General features: G+C 27.1%; 3 protein-coding genes and 1 long non-coding RNA gene across 8 annotated transcripts in view; 1 reads left to right on the top strand and 3 right to left on the bottom strand.

The window, feature by feature from the left end:
* LOC103573372 (alpha-mannosidase 2) overlaps positions 1-4,757 on the bottom strand; it is an 88,402-nt gene extending 83,645 nt beyond the window's left edge. For 2 of the 4 annotated variants that reach the window (XM_008552437.2, XM_053739628.1), the window contains exons 1-2: positions 3,747-4,757; positions 3,583-3,667 (exon numbers count right to left, since the gene is read on the bottom strand). The gene's annotated coding sequence lies outside the window, so the exon portion shown is untranslated. Of the gene's footprint in view, positions 1-3,582 lie in introns of all 4 variants that reach the window. The other 2 variants (XM_053739636.1, XM_053739630.1) reach the window with 2 other exon arrangements.
* A 458-nt stretch (positions 4,758-5,215) lies between these two features.
* Positions 5,216-9,886, top strand: LOC103573375 (uncharacterized). The gene is made up of 3 exons (XR_549161.1): positions 5,216-5,570; positions 9,493-9,721; positions 9,797-9,886. It is a non-coding gene; the product is annotated as an uncharacterized LOC103573375 (long non-coding RNA).
* LOC103573374 (aquaporin AQPcic) lies at positions 8,711-14,651 on the bottom strand. The gene is made up of 5 exons (XM_008552440.2): positions 14,463-14,651; positions 11,168-11,355; positions 10,549-10,692; positions 9,808-10,269; positions 8,711-9,351 (listed from the first exon to the last, which is right to left on the bottom strand). The coding sequence occupies exons 1-5, from the start codon at positions 14,485-14,487 to the stop codon at positions 9,343-9,345; spliced, it is 828 nt and encodes a 275-aa protein (XP_008550662.1). The 5' UTR covers positions 14,488-14,651; the 3' UTR covers positions 8,711-9,342.
* Positions 14,652-15,626: 975 nt separating this feature from the next.
* On the bottom strand, positions 15,627-23,790 carry LOC103573376 (aquaporin AQPAe.a). Of its 2 annotated transcripts, none has more exons than XM_008552441.3 (6): positions 23,549-23,790; positions 22,353-22,521; positions 17,984-18,171; positions 17,402-17,545; positions 16,870-17,307; positions 15,627-16,788 (listed from the first exon to the last, which is right to left on the bottom strand). In XM_008552441.3, the coding sequence occupies exons 1-6, from the start codon at positions 23,600-23,602 to the stop codon at positions 16,783-16,785; spliced, it is 999 nt and encodes a 332-aa protein (XP_008550663.1). In that variant the 5' UTR covers positions 23,603-23,790; the 3' UTR covers positions 15,627-16,782. The 2 variants fall into 2 exon arrangements, with proteins under 2 accessions (XP_008550663.1, XP_008550665.1); XM_008552443.3 differs by lacking the exon at positions 23,549-23,790 and adding an exon at positions 22,806-23,007 and having other exon boundaries at positions 15,628-16,788.
* Positions 23,791-24,136: the final 346 nt, after the last annotated feature.

The raw sequence follows: 24,136 nt of genomic DNA, 5'->3' as shown, positions 1-24,136 counted from the left end.
AAGACCCTTGACAATCTGACAAATAAAAGTAGTAAAATTCCACAGTAGTGTAGAGAGAAAAAATAAAAAGTACTTTTTTTCACCTATCTGGCATAGTTTTTTTTATCCTCAAACGTTGCTACACTGTTGCAGACACGTATACACTTCCTTTGTCGAGAAAATTCGCGTGGAATTTCGTAGGCCAAAGTCCTCGTTTCAAGTCCTTTATAAATCTTTTTTTTTTTTTTTCGTCTATTATTTTTTTAGTTTTCCTCTCTGTCTTTTCCCATTAATCTTTTTCGTTTCTTATCTACCAACAGGAAAAACTAAATCGACGGAATATGGCTTAAGGGTAAACAAGATGGAGTTATTATTAAATGTCGTCGGTTAAATTTAGTAATTCAAATTTCGTTACAATAATAACAACGTTTATAATATACCACCGCAGCAAGTGAACCTCAGACATGATATATATATATATGTATATATACAAAGTTCAAGGTGTTTTAGTTTATCAGCATTAAAATATCAAATATTAATAGCGGAGCATTGAAATTTTAAATAAAACTTTTGGGATAACCGAAGAAAAACGAGACAAAGCCACGTTCCAACTCGTTAAATAAATAACTTGGTTGTTTGTTAAATATTTAACGTTATAGAAAGTTATCTTATGTACATACTTGAATATTTAAAACAAATTTGAAACTAAAATTAATAGACAAGTTTCAAGATTATTAATTTTTAAACCGACTAATATTAAATTTACAAAAATATAACTGATAATTGGCAGAAGATTTGAACTCGATTTATTTTGACCCAATGTGAATATTTATGGTCAATTCAAATGTAAAATATTCCAATTTTTATTCATAAACTTTGAAATAGTTTATAAAATTTAAATAAGTTATTTACAAAAATTGCTAACAGTTTTCATGGAAGAAAAATGAAGAACATATATACATTAAAATCTTTAAAAAATGTATATCTACGTAAAATGATGATAAGAAACTTTTTTTTTTATGAGAAACAGTAAAAAAGTTATTTTACTTGAGTACACGATGAAAGAGTAAACATCTTCGAAGGAAATCTAAACATTTTCCTTTAAATTCAACTATTTACTATTTTAAATTTAGTACAGATTTTGAATATTCAAATGTTTTTAATTATTTAAATATTCTAGTGAGAACGACTTTTAGACTGAATTTATTATTTAACGGACCAGTTATCCAATAACTTGATTTACCAAAGATATAAATTGAATTAAATTTTTGGAAATGATATTTTAGTACAAAATATCTTCTAATCTTTTTTTAAAATATTATCAATCATTATATTTAAATTGATCGCATTCTAACAAAATTATTTCCGAGTAAAATAAAAATTTTTGATAGTTTTTTATCATTTTCTGCCCAAGTAATTGTCAATATAAAATTTTTATCTAAAGTAGCAGATTATAAACAAGTCTTTGAAGAATAGAGGAATTTTATCATTTTGTTTTCAGCAGTTTCTATTTTATAGACATACTTAGGAGATACAAAAGATAAATAGGAACAAAGTAGAGATTTCAAAGTAAATACCTTAAAATTTAATCATATTCCTGAAGTAATTATAACTAAGCTTTATCATCTTTATTATCTCCCATAATCTTTTAGCTGTATATATTTTATAGGAAGCTCACATACCGCGACAAGACTCTTGAACATTATTACAATTTCAAAATTGTTGCATACATTAATCAAGGAACAAAAGTCTGATGATATGGGATAACGTAATGAGACAGGCGAAGTATCTCAAATGAAACTGGAAAATTAGTACAGCAGTATTATTAAAGCAAAATATGTATATATATATATATTCATACACAGATGTATATGCTCTTCAGAAGAACAAAGCAAGGGGAAGTTTAAATAGATCTGAAGGTAATTAAGGAAGAAATTTGAATTGCCTTTTGAATATTCATCCAAGCGGTTGCACGTCTCGATTTGATGTTGAGTCATAAGACTCATCAACGAAAACCCACTTTTGCAATGCAATCGAGACTGTGACTACGACTATGGCCAGATAATAAAACCAAAGTATGGAAATATTACAAACTTTAAATGTGAGAAAATGGACCCACAATTGGATCATTTTAGTGGAGTTTATAAAATTCGCTACGTGTATGCATAATAGCAGAAAGTATGACTCGAAAAAAAATATAAAACATTCATGAAGAAATGAAGTTAAAGTATATAATAAATGAAAATAAACTAATAAACATAATGTGTAGCAACAAAGTTGAATAAATTGCATTCATAGTTTCCATAATACTGTAAATAATGTAATATAATTTATATGCATGTCTTACATATTATAACTGACATAAATCTGTTTCGCGAGTCATATCAACTTTATTTCAATTACAAACATTATTCCACCGCGTTCACTTTGAAACTAAAATGTTTTTCCTTCTCAGTATATGAATACTTGGGTATTTTATCAGGACTTTTAAAACTCACATCGCGTTTTACATATATATACATAAATATATATATAGGACAAAATACGAACCACGGAAGTTTTGCGGTAAAGGTCAAGACGTTGCATTCTCAATTATAAAAAATTTTCTGATTACTGTGGGTTGAATTTTTCAAATTATTAAATTTCTCGCACTGTAAAAAATCGAAAGTGATTACGGATTTTAGTCGAAACCGATATCACAACGTCTGGATATTATTTCAATCCACATTCACTCCAATTCGGAGTTTTTTTTTACAGTGTATAATAATTGAAGTACATTGAAGAATAATTAGGGAGTTATGTTTCAGAAATAGACTAAAATTCTAACCGGAAAAATCTTTTTATTTATTTTATGTACTAGGGATCTGAGTAGTTATCTATCTATATATCTATTAAAATGCACATGATGCCAGAGCAATAATTCAACGAGATGTGAGTTAAAGTAAAAGGCAACTCGTAAATTTATGGCAATTATCATTTCCCATTTTCTCGTTTCTCTTGCCCGACACGTAACATTAAAGCTCGTTTATTAGTTGTACACGAGGGCAAAGATTAAAAGAAAGGAAAGAAAAAAAAGTCAAGTAAAAAATTGTTACAAGGAATAAAAAAAAAAAAAATAAAAAAAGTAGACTCGTGCTGACTGCATTGGAGTATGTGCTGCTATTCCAGCATGACCCAAAGCCATTGCACGTATTTCTTCGACCGCGAAAGTCGGTTTCGTAAATTTTCAGCAAACCAATGCTGGGAGTGGAACATTTTATGACTTTGATGGCCCAAGTTAGTATAGAATTTTTAAAAAATAAAAAAAGTACCAGCTTTCAATATACATAATGAATAAAATAAACTTCGAAGAAAAAAAACATTTTTTCCATCAAAAATAAACTTAAAGTTGTTTACGGACATAAATTGAGAAAGTTAAAAGCTCCAAGCATTCTCTTTGAGAATTATCGATCATTTCCATACTTTAATTTATTTAATAAAAATTACCGGCTTGTGGCGCGAAATTTGTTTTTTAAATTCCGCCATTTTAAAATTACAAAAAAACCGCCTTCATCTTTACTAATAATTTCAAAAAACAAAAAATAATTAAAAAAATAAACTTACCCTGAACTTGACAGTAGTCGAACAGCAGCCACATGTCCACAAAAAAATAAAAACTTCCCGCCATTAACAAGTCATCCAAAAATACCTTCGAATACAAACACTAAATTAATAACCAAATGTATAAATATACACATATATAATTTAAAAAAATATAACATACACACCACCAGTAATAAACACGAACGTCACGTATTAATAATTATTTATGCAGCCTCATGAATACCATTTGAGGTTCCAGGACCTAACCTTGCACGCGAGTATGCAAAAGCAACTCTACTGTCTGCAGTCTACGGTTTAGTGTTTAGTTCGTAGCTCGTCTGCAGGGAAATCCTCGTAGCTCGTTGGCCTCGACCGGCTCAACTCTGTTCAGTTTAGTTCCGTTAAATTCAACTCAACTCAACTCCACTGTATTCTACTCTACTCTTCAGTCCTCGCGGTCTACTCCTGCTCTAACACACAACAGCAACAGCATGAGACGGCGCGCCCGCTGTCAATAACAGAAACGAGTGGCGCCGTTCCGTTGGAAGTTACTTGCTGGCTTATACACAACTCAAATCCCGCATCCAATGCGCATCCACACCCACGAGACTTTTTACTCCTACCTCTACACCTTTTAATTGTATATTTGTATCACACTCAATATTAAATCTCAATACTATTAACACACGTTACACTGATCACTATTTTACTTTTACTTAATATATATCTCCTATTAAATGTATATACTTTTTAAAACTCTCTACTCTGTATTTACTCTGTTGGAAACCCAAATAATTTAAAAGATTGTTTACAACCGGTAGCTTTAATTTAAACTCGAAACTTTTAAAGACTTGGGGTGAGTATTTAAAAGTTGTAGGGTATGGTTAAGTTACTAAGTTAAGAAGAGACTATACTGCTAATATAAAATCTAAAATACAAGTTGCAAAAGTTATATTACTGTACCAAGTATTGAGTTCTGAGAACAGAGGCTTTAAAATCATTCAACTTTAGCTGTGACAAAACTTACGGACAATAGATATTTATATTATATGAAATAAAACAGGTATTATATAAATTTAAGTACAATGGAATTTAATCTGAGATATATATATATATATATATTTATATATTTTTATATAGATATAAATATAAGAAGGAACTGGCTCATCCGTGAGTACGTTCTCTTATGGACCCCACTGACGACCAACAACCGACAACCGACGAGTTTAAATCCTAAATGGAGTGAAGTGAGTGGAGAGTAAGTTCTGGGTATAAATTACCGGTGGTGGTGGTGGTGGTGGTAATGGTCTAGGGTCATAAAAGTGGGGGAAAAAAGTATCTGCATGAAAACAGGATCAGTATAAATTTTAAATAATGGACTAAAATAAATTTAAAATATTTTTGGTTAAATTTAAATATTTGAATAAAAATAAAGATTTTTTTGAAAATGTAATTAATTACTTGAATAATTAATGATCACACATTTAAAAATCACCTGATTGAGAGTGTGTATAAAAACCGCGGGAATGTTATTTATTTAAATGTAGTTCAAAAAAAATCCGCGGCGCTACTGCCCGCAATCGCGTCAAAGCTTCTTTTTCCTTCTTTAGCAACCGAGTAAACTTAAATTTACTGTAGATATGAAAAGAACAAGGCCGTTATTGGAGTAAATTGTTGGCTAATTAATGACAGAAAGTTTTATAAAGTTAATTATTAAATATTATTATCTAAAGTTAAAACAATTATAAACATTAACCTGAAGGCGTTGATATCAATTATTAGTATGTATATATATTGGAAACTGGGACATTAATTAAATTATTTATTAAGAGGTATATGACAGCGTTAAAGTTCGTATTACTAATTAGTAAAATTAATTCTCGACCTCGGTGACAAGGTACTCTAGTTTCAATTAGTCTTACGGCAATTGGCTGAGAAACTGACGTCTACGACGTCAATGTGAAATTGCTTTTCCGAATACAATAATCAGCTTACTTGATGCATTCCACGTAAGTACTGAATATTAATTTATTTACATCTATGTATGTATATATATATTTATATATAGCAAAAATGAATAACTGTTATTGCTATTAGTAATATTTGCTGACTTATTGGAATGAAAAATCCAAAGGTTTTAATAATAAATGCTTTTGTTTACGTGGAATAAAAAAATAGGATAAAGTTATACTCAATCTTAGTCCGATGTGACATTTTACAAAATGAATCTGTAGGAAAAGTCACTTGAATAAGAATAAGAAAGTAATAAAAAAAAAAAAAAAAAAAAAAAAAAAAAGTTTAAGTTGGAAAAAGTAGTCAAGTTGAGCATTAAGACCAGATTGAAAATTGAATTATTAACGAGAACGACGACGTCCGGCATATAAATCATACGGAAATATTACTTTTCTTTAGAAACGGAAACATGACCATCCGTCGTCTCTTACTTTTTTTTTTTTTTCTGTATGTATATACTTTGCCAATTCAACTGTCCTTAGTTTTCCCTTCCGTTTTCTTACTGCCGTCTCAAGAGCACCTCATTTTTATCATTGCCTTTTTTTCGCTTCGTTTTGTCATTTTTCCAACCTCACATCTCCCTTTCATTTCCTCTAGCATTTTTATTAAAGTCCTGTCATTTTAACAATTCAAAGCTCGTCTGATACCAACTGGTGACACTTTAATAATTTTTTTTATTTTTACATCCTTCCTTTTTCCACGGGCTCAAACCTCCTTTTTTTATCACCGATCAACTAAACGCACTTGCTGGATCTGTAACGAACCATTTCATGCCGAATATTTATCTTTTGTCCGTAGAATCAAAAAATAATCACCATGAGTGGTCGGTGAATTCCGCGCCTGTGCTGCAAAAGCTTTTATGCAAGTAAAAGTTGCAATACGGTGTTGTATTGTCAATATCGTCAATGTGCGATTTGTCTATTGGGGTTGTAAGCTTCTTTTCTGGAATTTCTATCACAAATAAAAAACAACCCAAGGTTGAATTTGATGCACAAACTATTGAGTTTTAATAGTCTAGAGATTAATTATTGGAATATTTTTTAATTTAACGTAAAATTTTAATTAAATTATAAAATATCTAAATTGATAGGAATCTAAATGATTCATCAGAAATATTCAGTTTGAAATACCGCAGAGTAATGCGCATTGAAATCGATGATTTGAGGTTCTCTGGTTAATCAAATAAACGCATGGATTTTCAACAGATGATTGAAAAAATTTTTAAGTGTACTTTGAATACAAAAGAGAAAAAAAGAAATTAAATATAAAATCGTTGAGTTGGAATGTGATGAGAGATCGATTGAATGAATAGATATACACTCGAGTTTTATTTTTTGAAGCATTAAAAGGTACTCGATATATTTTATACGATGTATATATATATATATATTTATATATGAGGATATGGTGTAGAGAGAAAGCTTAATAAATATTTTGCATTTTTCACCTGGCATACGGTACAACTTTTGGACACACAGCCCGCGGATATACTAAATGAAAATGTACCATACTCGTGAACGCCGTCTGTTCACTTATTCCAATATCTCGAAAACCAGTAGTGACAGATGCTGTTGTACGAACAGAACCACGAATACGTGCCACCACGAATGTTATTACTGTAGATCTTGAGTACCGAACAGAAGATAACATGCGCAGGTATATATCATCTCGTAAAGTTTTCGCATAAAATTATCTTTTATGCTGAGTAATGAAAAAACATTTTTTATCAAATATATACCCTAATAATAAAGGAATTTGTTTAAAAAGTTTATTATTATGATAAATATTTTTAAATCCATTGGATTTGAATAATTACTAAAAAAACTTTTTTTTATAATTGAGAAAATTTTCTGAAGCTCCAGATTTAGCATGAATTCAATTCAATTCTTTATGCTATTCTTTCTAGAAATGTAAATGGAGACTTATAACAATAAATCATGACGTGAATGTTTCCAGTAGCTTAGGAGACTCAGTAGACAATGAAAATAATTCAAGATGTATGTGGGATCATTTTCCTTTTTGTAAAAAATTATCTAAAAAGTTGAGGACATTCAGAAAGTATTTGAATTTTTACTATATACTACATTATAAAATATAGCTCTAGATAGTGTGCATGCTGCTAAAAGTTTTAATGCCGGTTAAATGTGCTCACGGTATCAAACTTTTTAGGTAAACTTTACTAAAAAATTATTCTCATGTGTAAATGAATACTTGTAAAAAAATCTGGAATTCGGTTGACCCTGCGGGCCAGCCCCAAAACTTCCCACTGTTTTCAAGCTCAAAGTTATTTTCAATATGTCGAGAACAAAAATTATTTTCTCTAGGTCCGAATCTCGGAGATACGGAACGTTTTGGATCATGGACACCGTGTGACTATTGTCATCGAGGGTAGCCCTACGTACATACGTATGTACACTCATTCATACCCTCGGACATCATCTTGAAAATAGTCAGAATATCTTCCTAGAAGAAGAAGAAACCAATAATTTCCCTTTTTTTTGAAAATTTAAAATTTTCTCAGAGGGAAGTTAAAAAATCAGTCATTAGAGGGTTGTATAATTTTTAATGGTATTCAAATGACATTAATATATTTTGATAGACCATTAGGCCGTGAAGCAAAGTACACTGTCGTATTGAATCACGTCAGGATGACGCTAATGTAATGTTCGATGTTGGCATCACAGAGAAGACATAGTAGCGCACACAATCTGATCGGAAATGCTTGTGTTCTGATGTTCGTATATATTATATATACGTACTTTATGTACACATATAGTAGTTAATGCACCGTAACCATTCGGGAGTCGTGGAATGTCATGAGGGTTGAAAAGAGACACTGGGGAAAACCATCACGCTTTTCCCTCAAGCTTATGTCACGGACTTGCACGTGCAAATTGAGGAAACATGAGACACTTGAAATATAAAAACGTTCATTTGTTAACGCCATCCCCTTTCATCCACTCATATTCACTTTAAAAATTTTTTTTTAATTAACTCTATTAAATAAAATTTATTTACATTGCTTTTATTATTTATAAATATATAAAAAATTTATTTTAAAAATGCTTCAAAATAAATTTACATTAACAATCCATAAATAGTTGACAATATTTACTTTATATATAAATGCATGCAGTATGTTAAAAAATATATTTATTTGAGTATACATAAAAAAAATTTACAAGGAGGTTTATTAACTTACATAAAATATATAAGGATTTATTTATAAATTAAATATGTTGTAGTAAAACTTAAATACACTGTAAAAAATCGGGAGTGAATTCGGAGTGGTCTGGATTTTATTTCAATCTGCATTCACTCCCAGGGGATTAAATAAATAAACAGTCATCGGCTCCGAATTCACTCCGGATTTAATTTGCATTCATTCAGCAAATTTATTACAGTAAGAGACAAATGACACATATAATGATAAGTTAATATTGTTAAATTTATTATTATTATTATTATTATTATTATTATTATTATTATTATTATTATTATTATTATTATTATTATTATTATTATTAATATAATATAGTTCACCAAAATTATCAGAGTATTTATTGATTCAACCGTTTATAATCTCCTTTGCATAATGTCTTATACTCAGATGAGAGAGAAGATGCGTGGAAGACTAAACTTTCGAGATATTGTTGTGTACTTTCGCTTTACTTCTTTGATCATGTTTACTCTGTTTTACGTGCTTGAGATGCTTGCACGAAACTACAGAGAACTTTAAAACCTTAGTTTCAAATTCTCAAAATTGCATCAAGCCCTCTGCATAAAAACAAAAATACATAATAATTAAATACGTCCATTAATTATATCATTAAATGATGAGTTGTGGATATGAGTAACAATAAATTAAATGGTATTTAAGATAAGATAATTAATAGATATACATCTTTCTGTTTATAGAATGGGGGATAAATTCATCTTTGAGAAAGCACAGAGAGATAAGATTAAGGAAAAGTCGTGTTTTAAGATTTATATCGAACAATAGTCCCGGAACATTAAATTTATCTGCTAAATTGTCTCTATATACCTAATATAATTCTGGTAGCGATGTGGGTATATGAGAGGATTTATCACGAGGATTTAATACTATTTTTCCGAGGGGACCCTTATTGTTATTAGTTTTGCTGAAGTAAGTAGTTGTAGTGAAAAATACTCATAGTTTCACTGCAACGAGGGATTAAATTAAAATTTTTTAAAATTACAGGTGTAATTTACCTCAAATTTGTCTGTATCAGTAGAATTCAGATGAATACTCTCGGGAATGGATGTTAGTATGTCTTGGCTATCAGCTTTGATACCGAAAACCAGACGATAAAGAGAAGAAGCTATCGCAGCACCGGAAATGGGACCAAACCAATAAATCCAATGTCCCGACCATGAATTATTCCAAATGGCTGGAGCAAAAGATCGTGCTGGATTCATACTGCAGCCAGTGTATGGTCCGAAAACAGTAGCGAGACAAGTTACACCTAGACCAAATCTTATTGCAGTTGAGTCTGTATTGGATGCATTACGTCTGTCCCAAACTGCACATGCTATCAACATTAATGTCATCGTTGCCATCATTTCCACCATAAAACCTTGTGCACCTGAAACTTTTGGGTTTACCATCGTTACGCAAAACGTCGAAGCAGCTTCTGGATCACCGTTCGACAATAAACCAGTTGGTGTGCTGAGCTGTGAGTAATTAAAAATTTATCTTAAGTAATTTAATTAATCGACTATTGAATACGATTTGACGTGAAAATTCACCAAATACAATTAAAGTATTTAAATTTTTAATTAAAAGCTGCAATAGCAAATGATATTTGAAACTCTGTGCTCAGATAAATCGATTATATTTGAATCAATAATTTATACTGTCTTATCTTGAGATCAGTATTATTATAAATTCAGTTATTCTTTTTTTGCTATGGCATAAATAAATATATAGACAAAATATGATTAAATTATAACCTTGAGTAGTCCGTAACCCAAAATACCACCGAGATTTTGTGCCACAATGTACACAGTAGCTTCGGATATTGATTTCATTCCCAGTACCACAGATCCAACCGTCATTGCGGGATTCACGTGGGCATGACTTATATGACCGAAACACTGATTAAAAATAAAACAAAATTTTTTTAATTAAAAAAAAAAGGAAAAATTTAATTGAAAAATTCCAAGTTATGTTTACGTATATTGACAGTAGCAGATATTTATCTCTTATTTACAATTGCAAGAAAATTTTGCAATCCAAAGTTGACATGAACCAGATAATAAAAATTATTTTTATTAACCTACCAGTTATCGCGAGTTCACTATTCTTTTTATCAGTTTTTAAAACTGATTAAATTGATTAATAAATAATACTGAAAAGCATATTTAAATAGATTATCAAAATATGTCAATCATTTGATATTATTTTTAAAAAAATCTAGATAATCGATAAACTTATATACTTTATTATAATAATGTTTTTTAAAAGTTATTTATTTGTGGCCTTGCGTACTAACAGTAAGTGTTAATATTTTTTAAAAATACAAAAGTAAAATAAAAAAACTAAAAATAACTTCAAAGTAAACATACAAACCTGAATAACAATCATAACGGCAAAACCAAAAGTCAAAGTTATTTGCAAATGCGACGGGACAACTCCCAAACTCCCAATACATCCACCGCATCCAAGGAATACTAGCATTGCTGTACCAACTAACTCAGCCATACCACTAAGAAATGTTTCCCACATATCCCCATGTCCATATATCATTTTATATAATCCTAAAATAAAATAGATCATCAAAGTTATCATTCTTCAAAATTTATTATATACTTCTCATAGTACATCATACTTATAAAAACGTCTTCATTGCATAATTTTAAAAATTTTTATCTATCAGATAAAATTAAAAAAACTATTTAATATATTAGTTAACGCAACCCATCTTATCTATTTATCAACAAAACTAAAATTATTCATTATTATTTCCTTATAATTTATTTAATAACTTTTATTTAACTTTGTAATCGTAAAGTAAATTAAAAGTTATTTTTATATATCAATTTATTTTTTTCAATTAATGAAAAGTTTATTAATTATTAATTATCTAAACAATTGTAATGATATTCTCAATGTTAGTTGGATACTTTCAACATTCACCCAGTATTTGACCGGTAATTTATTGTGTCCTGAATCCCGAGCGTGTTTCTCGAGTCAGAAACTAGGAGAATACAATATGAATGCATATATATGTACATATAATATATAGATATAGATACATATATATATTTTATGTATAACAACAACTCATAAATAATTCCTGTTGTACTTGAAATGGGTGTGATTTAAAACCGAGTAATTGCATCCACAGATTAAACAATAAATTTTATATATATATATATATATATATATATATATATATATATATATATATATATATATATGACTTCAAAAGATCATTGATTATATTAAGTATACACATTAATTTTTATCAGTCAACAAAGTTATTCTTATCTCCATTAGTGTCATTAAAAAAAAAAATTATTAAGACATCAAATTGTTTGAAATTAAATTTGTTTTATAAATTCTAAAAAAAACCAAAATCAAATATAAACAAACTTATAAATCAATCACCGCGTTCACACATTTTAAATTAAACATAACGTGCATTTAACATAAACGCTATAATTACTGTACATATATTTTAATTAATATCAAATACACGTGTTGCTCGACATGGGCACTCAAGCATACAGCCTAGCAACCTTTTTATGATGCATATCCGTTTTTTAATTTTTCAATTAACTCAAGAATCATTTCTATAATTACGCACTACTATTTATTGCCCATAAAACATACTACAACAAAATCATAATCAATTATTTATACATATCATACATATAAAATATACCTTTATAGTATATATTAAATACTGACTTAATATCAAACGATAATAATCGATACTCAATTAAATTAGCGGATAAAAACATTTAATAACAAATTGCAACAATTTTTATAAAACTTATTTTCTAAATGCGATCATTACTAAAGCCTTGAAAAATAATACGTTAAAACTAAAAATAGTTTCGCGTACTTTTATATTTTCATTTTTTTTAACAGAATTCAAGAGCACATGTTTACTTGATTTGACATTGGATAGTATAATTTTCTACCTTCTGTCAATACAACATTCATATATTTGTATTGTGCTGTAGCATAAATACGAAAAATTTATTTTTATCCTGACGCTAAAATAAATCTTTGACCTACACTACTATTGCAGATTACATTATATCTTCGATTCACGACATATCTTATACAATGATAAACTTTAAGCAAAAATTTAAAATAACACACACTACATATATATCTATCTATGTATATATTTATTATCTGTTGACATTAAAAACAAATTTAATCAATGAGAACAATTAAATAAAATAATTAATTTTAGAGTTTGCTCAACATGTATGTTAAATGAGATAGCAAATAACAAGTTTGAAAATTAAAACTTTGACGATACTTGATGTAAATTGACGTACTAGCTAATTTCGCGACGGTTGTGTTCGGAGATTAGGCGTTGATTAGCTAGCATGCAATCCAACTGAGACATAGGATGTCAGTGCAATCTCTCTATTAAATAGAATAGAACAATGAACCTTGAATAGGAATCGGTAACAAAAACAAATTAACTAATCACTATAACCAATTGTTTTAAATTACTTAAATATAAAATTGTTAGTTATTATCTTTTAATCCGATAAATTTAATAGGACATGATCTTATCTAATTGGCAGTAGTCTGAATCCGTGATGGAATTTTCAGTAGATTTTAAATAAATTTGTACTAATTACTCATTAAAATAGGTATTGAATTGCATTGATATTAATAATTCATGCGGCTACTCATATTGATGCATTTTCGTAAACTAGCTACCGATTCGCTTGACTTGGGCTTTGGCTTGATGGGTTTTGGGTTTTGGTATATTGGAATATGCTTATGGAAGGTCGGTGGGGTCGGACTATACCGAGCATTGAAACGAGAGAGAATCGATGCAAAGGGGAAGTTGAAAGCCGTCGAATGCATGCATAATCGAGGAGGTCACAACCAAAGCTTCACACACATTACCATTATAACTTTTGAGTCAAACTCAATATGCCTTTACCACTGGCATGTATTACATGTAATGTGTGTTGATGTGTATATTCATCCACTTTATTCTAGTGTTAATTATTCGCTTTTATATATATACTTTTTTCCCTGTTACTCAACAAATACAAATATATTTTTTTACTTCTTTTTTTTTAATTTATAAATAAAATTTTGCACGAAAAAAAAAATAATCCAGACGGTTTTATTTCACGTCTATATTTAAGAGTGTTAATTTTATATTTTTTTCGCACATACGAGTATTATTTCCTCACAAAAATCTATCCAACTCGACCGATTTAGTATTTTAAAGTTAATAACCCGATTTAAATTATAAAAATAAATATAATTAATGGAAAGTCTTTAAAATATTTTACTATTTTTATTCAAATTATTTTAATCATCTTAAGTTTTATTTTTATCTTCATTATTATTATTATTATTATTATTATTATTATTATTATTATTATTATTATTATTATTTATTAATGATAACTATTCATTTTTACGAGCGAGATTTCTTTTGAATTTAAAGTACAATTCATTGCCCAATTAAATCACTGCTCAATTTTCCAGACTCAATGCATTCAATAGTCTCATTTAAATGAGTTCTCTTCGTACAATAAAAACTAATTAATTAAATTATTATTATTATTATTATTATTATTATTTCATTTAGTGTTTTTCTTTTCTATTTAATCAACAATAAAAATGATTAAAGTAAAATAAAAAAACTTACTGGATTTACTGTCACGATTAGACATTGTCAAGAAATTGACACACTATTGATTTGAAAATTAAAACAAATAAATTTATGTGCTCCCGAGTTATGGAGCTAATCCCAAAGGTAGCAGATGAATTCTCCCAAGTCTCGCGCGGCTTACTCGTATGTCGTGTGTAAGTCGTTTGTCGCACTCTCGTGATACCACATGAGTACCAGCTCGCGTTGTCAGTTTTATCATAAAAGAACACCACCCACGGTTAACCGATTTAACGCGCCCCACCATATTCACATACGTTTAATCGTAACATGTCGGCTAGTGAAATTATAAACACACACTATCAACACTACCAGTGACGAAAATAAAAAAAAAAAAATAATGATAATAAATAAATAATTAGCATAATACTTATTGAATTAAGTATTTATGTAATGCTTCAGCGAATTAGTAAATCAATTACTCAATACAGTCATAACTCATTAGATTTTTATAAGAATTAATAAGGTAATTAATAAAATCATCAAGTGACAACAATAATATTAATATTTTATAAATTTCTAGAGGTAAATGTGATAATGAAATGAAATTACGATACGAATTAGAGATGGTTTTGTGTGTAATGTAGAATAGTAGATGACAAATGACAAATGAATGGATTACGAATGCAAAACAGTCACTAATTGACTTTAAACATAACGAAAGACTGTTAAAACCACGCATCTATTATGACTCGTTAATTATCTAATTGTCCATTTGTTTTAACAATTTAAATGCTAATTTTATATTATTTATATTTTTTTAGACGCGGTGATAAAATTATAAAACATTTTCATTCTCACATGCTTGCGTGTTATTTTAATCAATGTTTTTTTTGCACTCCTAATTTATTTCAAGATAAATTCGAGAAAAATAATATTTAAATAAGGGAATATTTAATTAATCCAAAACAGTCTATAAAAATATATATATTAAATATGTATGTTTTATTATTAATTATATCTCTTTTATAAAATCTGATAGTTCATTTTATTTGCTTAGCAGTCGTAATGAACAAATCTTTACATAGATATGTTTATTTTATTAATATATAGAGCTTATACTATTATTTTTTTCATTGAAATTGTATATTTTTAGTATTTAATTAATATATACTTACAGGTACTATTATATTATTAGTTTTTTTTTTTTTTTTTTTTCGTGTAAATTTTTTCTAAGAATTTAAAGTTTTTTATTAATTGATAATTCTTGCACAAGAGACGAAAAAGGAAACTGTTGAAAACTCTATTGATATGAGCATTAGGGATTTAATATTTCTACAATTCTATTTTTTTATATTTGTCTAATCTTATCTTATCTATTAATTAAAACAGGTTTTCGAAGTATGTTATTTTACATTTTATAACTATCGAAATTTACTTCCCTATTCTAATAAAAAGTTTTTAAATAAAACTTAAAATTTTCAATCACTACAATTAATTTTTGGCATGCGATTGATATACAAAATTTTATTTAATTGCATTGTAATTAAATAACAAATTAAATATTTTATTTTTTTTTAACAAAAGTTCATGCAAAATTTTTTATTAATTTCAAGAATCTCTTGTGCATAAGTCAAAATATTTCAAAAATAAAAAAAAATAATTTCCTTCAATCAACAACTGATATGTCAAGGGATAGTGTTGAGATCTTTTAATAAAAAAAAGTTTATTTATCAATTATCATAAAAAACCACAATGTGATGGAAACAGTTAAAAAAATTATTACTATTAAGTAACAACCTATAAGTACTTTCTTTTCGTTTCATGAAAAATACTTTTCGTCAATCACTTGATAAAATAATTTAACGTCTATCAGTTACAATTCTAAATTCAATTAATATATAAACTTACAAGACTTAAATTAATAATTATAAATATATAATCAAACATTAGTACTAAAACATAAAATCAATAAATTTCTTAATTACAAGACATTAAGTCTAAGTCTTTTTTCAATATCTAATACACCGGCAAGTATACTGATCAATTATTTTACATGATTTTAAAATTATTCATAATGATAGTACCATAAATATATTTATTTCGTATAAAAAAAAAAAAACAAAAAAAAAAAAAAATTTAATTTGATCAAAGCATTTCACTGCTTGTATCATTTTTTCTTTTATCCATTGCTTTTTTGTATAAATTATCATTTAACATTAATCTGTTTAAAAAATCTCACTCATACATTTTTAATACCGTCAATCGATATTTCATAAATCTCTTTTACAATTTCAATATAAAGAACAAAACTCTGTTGAGTTGAATAATCACAAGTTTATTAAATTCCACTTTGGATTCAGATCTGCAAAAAAACCAAATAAAAATTAAAAAAATTTTAATGTAAATAAAATATGATAATAATTATTATAAAATAATTAATTACCTCAGCCTTTTGAGAAGTATTAATAGAAGCACATTCAGGCAAATTACACTGACGGGGTGAGAATACTGATCTATATAAAACGGAAGCAAGCAAAGAGCCACCAATAGGTCCGAACCAGAAGATCCAGTGGTGGTTCCAGTAGTTGTTCCATATTGCGGGCCCCAGTGATCTTGCCGGGTTCAAACTGCATCCAGTGTACGGACCAAGTACCATACACAATGCAGATATCGTCAATCCAAATTTAATGGCCGTTGAGTCTGTATTTTTTTCATTGCGGTTATCCCAAATTGCGCAGGTCATAAACATAAGAACTGCCGTCGCAATTATTTCACCCAACAATCCTTGAATTACTGGTATCTTGTTGTGCAATTCTGTTATACAGAATGTTTCCGTTGATGAAGTTAATGAACCCACAAGAACATCTGACGGTGTTACGACCTTTTGAATTATTTTAAATGTTTATTATCACATAAACAAACAATGATAACTGAATATATATTATTACTGTTAATTAATTAATTAATTTAATTACCTTAAGAAGACCAAAACCAAGTATAGCACCAAGACATTGCGCGACAAAGTAAACAGATGCTTTGGTCAATGACATTTTTCCCATGACTACTGCACCAACTGTTATAGCAGGATTAATATGAGCGCCGCTTATATGTCCGATGCTCTGTAAAAATTATAAAGCAAAGATTTTATTTTAGATTTTTTTAACTAAATGGAAAAATTTTTATCATATCAAATGCAAATAATTCTACGTTAACGATTAACTATGTCGGCATAATCTAACCCAATGTAAATATTAATTTTTATCATTTTTGTTTTAATTTGCGTTTGGTAGCCGGTTGACATGAAACCATACAATTAAAAATAGTAAAAATTTTATCCATGTATTTGAGTGAAAATTTCATTACGCTGTCAAAAATTTTCAGAGTGAACGCGGATTAAATCCAGAGCGAATTCAAAGTAGATGATTTTTTAATTATTTAATTCCTTCGGAGTTAAGTTCACTCCAGGGAGTTTATTTAGCATCAAAATTCTAATTGAAATAAAATTCGTATGCACTTCCCATTTTTTACGCTGTACAAAGTGTTTAAAAGTGACTTACTTGAATAACGAGCATGACAACAAGTCCAAAAGCAAAAGATATTTGAAGTAAGGAAGGTTGAACGCCTAAACTTCCAACACATCCCATACATCCCAGAAATACTAGCATTGCTGTTCCAATTAATTCAGCTAAGCCGCTTTTAGTTGTTTCCCATGCAGAGCACTCATCTTCGAACAAGCTTTTAAGCCCTTTAACAAATTTATAATTATTACCACATATTTACTAAACATTAAATTATTTAATGGCCATGATATTTAATTGTTATTATCATTATTACTATATTAATGTATATAACCATTATTTAGAGGTCAACATAAAATTAACATGTGAAAATGAAAATATGCAAGTGGTTTTATGCAAATTATCACTAAGAGGCGGTACCCGCAGACTAAATTGCAATAGCCGCACATAATTATCTTATGTAATTTAATTTTTTTAATTTAACAAGTACAATATTACCAACAAACTTGACATTTTTATTTTTTACAACTTTCAAATTGCCAGCTATGATTTTATAATTTTAATGAAAAAAAAAAAAAAAATTAAAGCGATTTTTTAATTAGTAAATAAAAAAAAATATATTCATTGTCTGTTTTAATTATTCAAATGTCATACAATTGCACCAGACAATGTGAATAACAACAAAATTTACGTAGTTTGAGTTTTAATAAGCATTAAAAACAGACAACAAACAGCACTAACAATAATATTTAAAAATAATTTGTCTAGTAATTTATTATTTTGCACGCGAATGAAAGTTACTTTCACTTATTTTTGGTACAGTCTCATTGTATATTTATTTATTATTTAATTATTTTAATTAGTAGATAGTACATAGAAAATTATGATCCTAGACTCATTAAAAGAATCATGAAAGCAAAGAGAGTTATTAAAATTATAAAATTATACATTATGATGTGAAATCATTGTTATTTTTCATTGTAAATTCATTTTAATTCAAGTAATTTATTTTCATTTAATTATTAAATTTTATAAAGCAAAAAAATTATTTTGTATTTTTAATCGCTTATCGGTAAATGCACGCGCAGCAGATATCGATTTGTTTTCATCAGTTACTAAAGAGGATTTCTCTTGTCATTTAAATTTAAATATTCATAAATTATCATTAGATTACAAAATAAAATAAAATAAATATTAAATTACTGGATACTAATTTCCGCATATTTTTTATTGCGTAATTGTTAATATTACCGCAGTTTAAAACAATAGCATAATGTAACTATTCAATCGCTTAATATTATCGCACAATTCTTTCATAACTATTAATCATAATCACAATTATTTAACTTTTGATTAATAGTTTCAAATTTCCGGGTTCATTGTAAATTCAATTTTGTAATTTTATTTCCGTTAAATTTATTGCAAACCTCAAATAAATTGCAATTACATTTTTTATTAACAAATCATCGATGATAAAATATTAATGGGTGGAATTTTTTTTATTGTCGCAAGCAGATTTATCAATATTATCAAACAATCTTATCGAAAGTTTCCTTTCATTTACATCCGTACCGTATTATTTTTTTTTTTAATTTCAACATCTAAAAAAATAAATATAAATTTTTATTGTAGAAAATTTTTAAATTAAATTTTAACGATTGAAAAAAATTTATTATGTATTTTCTTTGAAAATAATTTTAATTGATTAATTAGTTATTATAAGTAATTAATTTATTATCATATTAATATTTTTTCCCGATAAATTTTATAAACATTTTTATGATTAATTGAATTAATCAATTCAATAATACATTTATATCTTTATCAAGTAAATTTAATAGGTACTCGTATGATGATTTAGTATATTAATATATATATATATATATATATATATATATATATATATATATATATATATATATATATAGGATATTATATAGCAAGTGTTACAGTAGGTCAAGTTTAACAGGCCACAGGTGAATGACTTATGGCTCCTCCATCATAAGTGAACTACCTGTTTGTAAAATTTGCACAAATAACTTGTTCTCATTCTTCAACACTCTCGTAAATCTCAAATTACATGCCTTGATAATTTTCACTCATTCCAGACGCATATTTTTTTCAAACTTTCAAAATAAATAAAAAATATAACTCAAATATTTATTTCTAAATGTTTGTAAAATATTTAAAAAGTTTTGAATTTGATGAATATTTTACAGGCAAAGAATTTTACAGATAAAAAAATGAAATTTAATATTAAAAGTATGATACAGTATTATTTATGTTAGATAATTGAAATGACATTTATTGCATAATTTATTTTTAAAGGTTATTGTTTAGCAGACTCACACGTGTAGTATTATGATAACTAAATAAATATATTCTATCTCACAAATGTTCAAAGAATTCTTTGATAAAAAAAATTATTTATTTTTTATTATTCATTACTACTGTTCACGTAAAATCAAATACCATTCGATAAATTAATTTCCAAGAAATAAGTTACAATCTTTTGCTACAAAAATTTCTATATAATTAAATTTTTCCATACTTAAAAATATGAAATATCTGGAAATTTATTATTAATATTTACTTTTTGTTCTAATAGTCTAGTTAGAAATTTTATTAAAGCAAATAAACAATCGCGTATTAAAAAACTTTCATTTTCATTGTGAAGTGATGTATAAAAAAAAGTAATAATAATAATAACAGTGGCGTTAGCAAAACACCTATTATTGTAAGAACAATAAAACTAAATATCTTTAGAAAATCAAGTTTTTATTTTTTACAAACAAATGAATGAGGAAAGACAATGATCTACATTGCGGAAGCAAACATACATTATAAAATTATTTAGCAAATTTTTTTCCTTATATTAATTTCTGTCTCAATTCATATTTTTTTTTCTCACGATATTTTACTATCGCAGTTTCAAAAATTTTAAATAACGCGCCATAACTGATGATACGTTACATATATCGACATGACACAATTATTACAAAACAATTAACTATAAACAATATATATATATATAAAAGTATATAAAATAGTATAGTATATAATATATATATAAAGTATATAATATATATATAAAAGTATATGTATATATATATATATATGTAAAAGTAGGTTTTACCTATTTTGTTTATACTTCATTGTTTTGTAATAATTGTGTCATGTCAATATATGTAACATATCATTTTTAGCGCGTTATTTAAAATTTTTGAAACTGCGATAGAAAAATACCGTGAGAAAAAAATTGAATTGAGTCAGAAATTAATATAAAGAAAAAAATTCGTTAAATAATAACTTAACTATAAATTTTTGCTTCCGCAATGTAATCATATATATAAATATATAGTCAGTATTAATTAGTGGTTTATCGCATATAATTTAAAACGCCAGACTATGTATATATATAACATACTATATAGATATATGTGTATGTATAAAATATAACGCAGCATCCAGAGTGGATCAATACTAACGGGAAATATTTAGCAAAGGGTATATATTTAGAGAAACGGTCATGGACTTTAAAAAAATTTCATATTTTACATATCGTGCTACTTAAAATAAATACTAATATTCAATAAATATAAAAAATTATTAAAAACAAAAAAATGAATCGTTTAATTGATAACAAACAAACAATTAGAGATACACTAATCAAATTAATTATTTGATAAGTTATTGACATTGAGAACCAATTATTTAATTATGTCCTTGTTTATTGTTAATAAATACTCGAGACGTGCCTCCTCGACGAGTTTGTCATACAATAATTGTTGATCGAACATTAGGTAAAAAAAATTTTTTTTATCATTTATTTATAAAATTCTTGTGTTGCTTTCTACTGAGAACTGGGATTAGTGCCAAAGATACAGTTGTTATTAAGTATTCTGTGATGGAGTAAACTGTATATAAAATCGAGTGATTTATTTATCGTATTTTAAAAAAGATTTAAATTCAAAACCTTCAATTACTTTCATTTATTAACATATAAAAAAACTTTATATGTATTTACCGTTACTGCTCTTATTTATTTTGGCGATCGTTCAATTTATTTTTACTTAAATATTAATAAACGAAAAATAATAATTACGATTTTAAATACTAGCCAAGATTATTTAAATCTGCAGAAATATTTTCAACTTGAAACTAGTTTATTTACAACTGGTACTCATGATGTTGTTATTTAATTAGTAATTTTAAATGTACAGACAATAAATTTCAAGATAAGACCATTAATTGTCAAGATTAAAAATTATGACAATATCATTACTATTTTAAATCGTATTATTTACTGATTACTCTGTCACTGGTTATATGCTTCAATAATAATAACAATTATTGTTTTTTTTATGTACATATTTATAATTTATAAATAATAATTTTTTTTACTTACAAGGAGCTTTGATTTTGGCGGCATTGCTAAATTTGGTTGCTGATGGTAGACTTATTGTTGTCTTAGACTTTCCAATAGTACTATCAGCAGTACCATTTGAAGTGACAATTGATATGTTACTTGGCTCCATGTCGTTTAAAATTGATTCTTCCGATGCGATCGGTGCTACCTGGACAATTTAAGTAGAAATCAACATTAAAGCCAATTAAATATAAATCCAATCATTAAAAAATGAGAATTATAATCATCGTAAATTTAAATAATCCCTCTTACAACAAATATATGTGTGTCTATATACTTTACTATTATATATTATCAGATAACAATTTTTATTTCTAATAATTGCATTGCTACAATTTATCAAATTCTAAATACATTAATTAAATAAATATCATAAACTAATTTATGATAAAATTAAAATTTTTTTATCACAATTTATTTTTTTTCACTCACCCCCGCAAGTGAAATTGAACTTGTATTTTTTTTTTTTAAATTACTGCGTCTTAAATAATTTTTTTTTAATTTTCAAATTTAAAATACTAATGACGGTAATTAAAAAAAACTAATGATTATCAGTACACGTTTACTATTAATACTTTGGGTTATCACGAGCTTGTGTTGTCGCGTGGGTTGAAAGAGACTGAATTGAAACTTAGTAAGCGGACGCTCTACTATATATGTAGTAAAGAGGCTCTCACTATACAGCTGTTAACGACCGCGGCATGACATTGCGCGTTATTCAGCCTCCCGTTACGCGTCTTCTCACGAGATATACGCACGAATCGCAAAACTAAACGTGATTGTGATGATAGTATAGTAAGATATTACAACTCACGTGCTTTCGACACTAAACTAATTTATTTGTTTTTACGTATATTTATTTACTACAGATATAAATTTATATATCTGTTAATCTGTATGTTACACATACATATAACATATATGTATCAACAACTGATGCTCACTAAAAGTTATGATTATATTATGATTAGGTCGTTACACAATTCGTCTTACTAAATACTTGACATTTTTAATAATTCAAAATTATTATTATTATTATTTTCATTATTATTGTTTTTTATTATTATTATTGATGACACAAATCAAGAGTTTCGGAGTAATTAATTTTTTTTTATCTATTTGGATATCAAAATATTAAAATTTATCATTTTTTAAGTATTTTATTATCTGTTTACCTTGAGGAATATCGAATCGCAGGTTTCACTGTCATCATTGATTAGTTCTTGCATAATGTTTTTTTTTTTAGAAATAACGATAAATGTTTAATTGCCACAATTTTTTTTTAACACAACAAAATTACGTTTGAGATTTTTCGGTTATGAAAAAATAATTTTTATATATAGTTTTAAAAGTCATTGCCAGACGCAGAGAATCCATGTGGCTTGAGGTAGAATTGGAAAGATTTGATTCTGAATGTGTGGCATATACGCCACGGAAAATCCGAGTTACTACGTAGGTTGCCGAAATTCAACGAATTATTTTTTGTCAACGCGCAGATGTGAATCTTATTCATTTGATTGTAAATTAAGTTTTCATAATTTTAAATCCGTTAGAATTTAGAAAATATTCTTACCACGAAAAAAAAAAAAATTCACACAAAAAAAAAGTTTTTTGAATATAAGAAAATTTTCTTTTTTAAAAAAATCGTTAAATATTTTTTATGAAATTCAAAAACTAAAATAAATATTTTTTAAACGTCTGGAAAATTTATAATAAACTATCTTGTAATGAAAATAAAACAAAAATCACCATGTAATTAAAGT

The sequence above is a fragment of the Microplitis demolitor genome, chromosome 1 (genome assembly GCF_026212275.2).
Source record: "Microplitis demolitor isolate Queensland-Clemson2020A chromosome 1, iyMicDemo2.1a, whole genome shotgun sequence".
Classification (NCBI taxonomy): domain Eukaryota; kingdom Metazoa; phylum Arthropoda; class Insecta; order Hymenoptera; family Braconidae; genus Microplitis; species Microplitis demolitor.
This window is presented reverse-complemented; position numbering and strand designations above follow the sequence as displayed.

Excerpts from the sequence above, each read along its gene's own strand:
- LOC103573374 (XM_008552440.2), bottom strand. The coding sequence starts at position 14,487 with ATGTCTAATCGTGACAGTAAATCCA. Across the intron at positions 11,356-14,462 it reads TAATCGTGACAGTAAATCCA|GATTATATAAAATGATATAT; the intron begins GTAAGTTTTTTT and ends ATTTTATTTTAG. Across the intron at positions 10,693-11,167 it reads CCGTTATGATTGTTATTCAG|TGTTTCGGTCATATAAGTCA; the intron begins GTTTGTATGTTT and ends ATTTTTAATCAG.
- LOC103573376 (XM_008552441.3), bottom strand. The coding sequence starts at position 23,602 with ATGCAAGAACTAATCAATGATGACAGTGAAACCTGCGATTCGATATTC. Across the intron at positions 22,522-23,548 it reads GCGATTCGATATTCCTCAAG|GTAGCACCGATCGCATCGGA; the intron begins GTAAACAGATAA and ends TAAATTGTCCAG. Across the intron at positions 17,546-17,983 it reads TTGTCATGCTCGTTATTCAA|AGCATCGGACATATAAGCGG; the intron begins GTAAGTCACTTT and ends TAATTTTTACAG.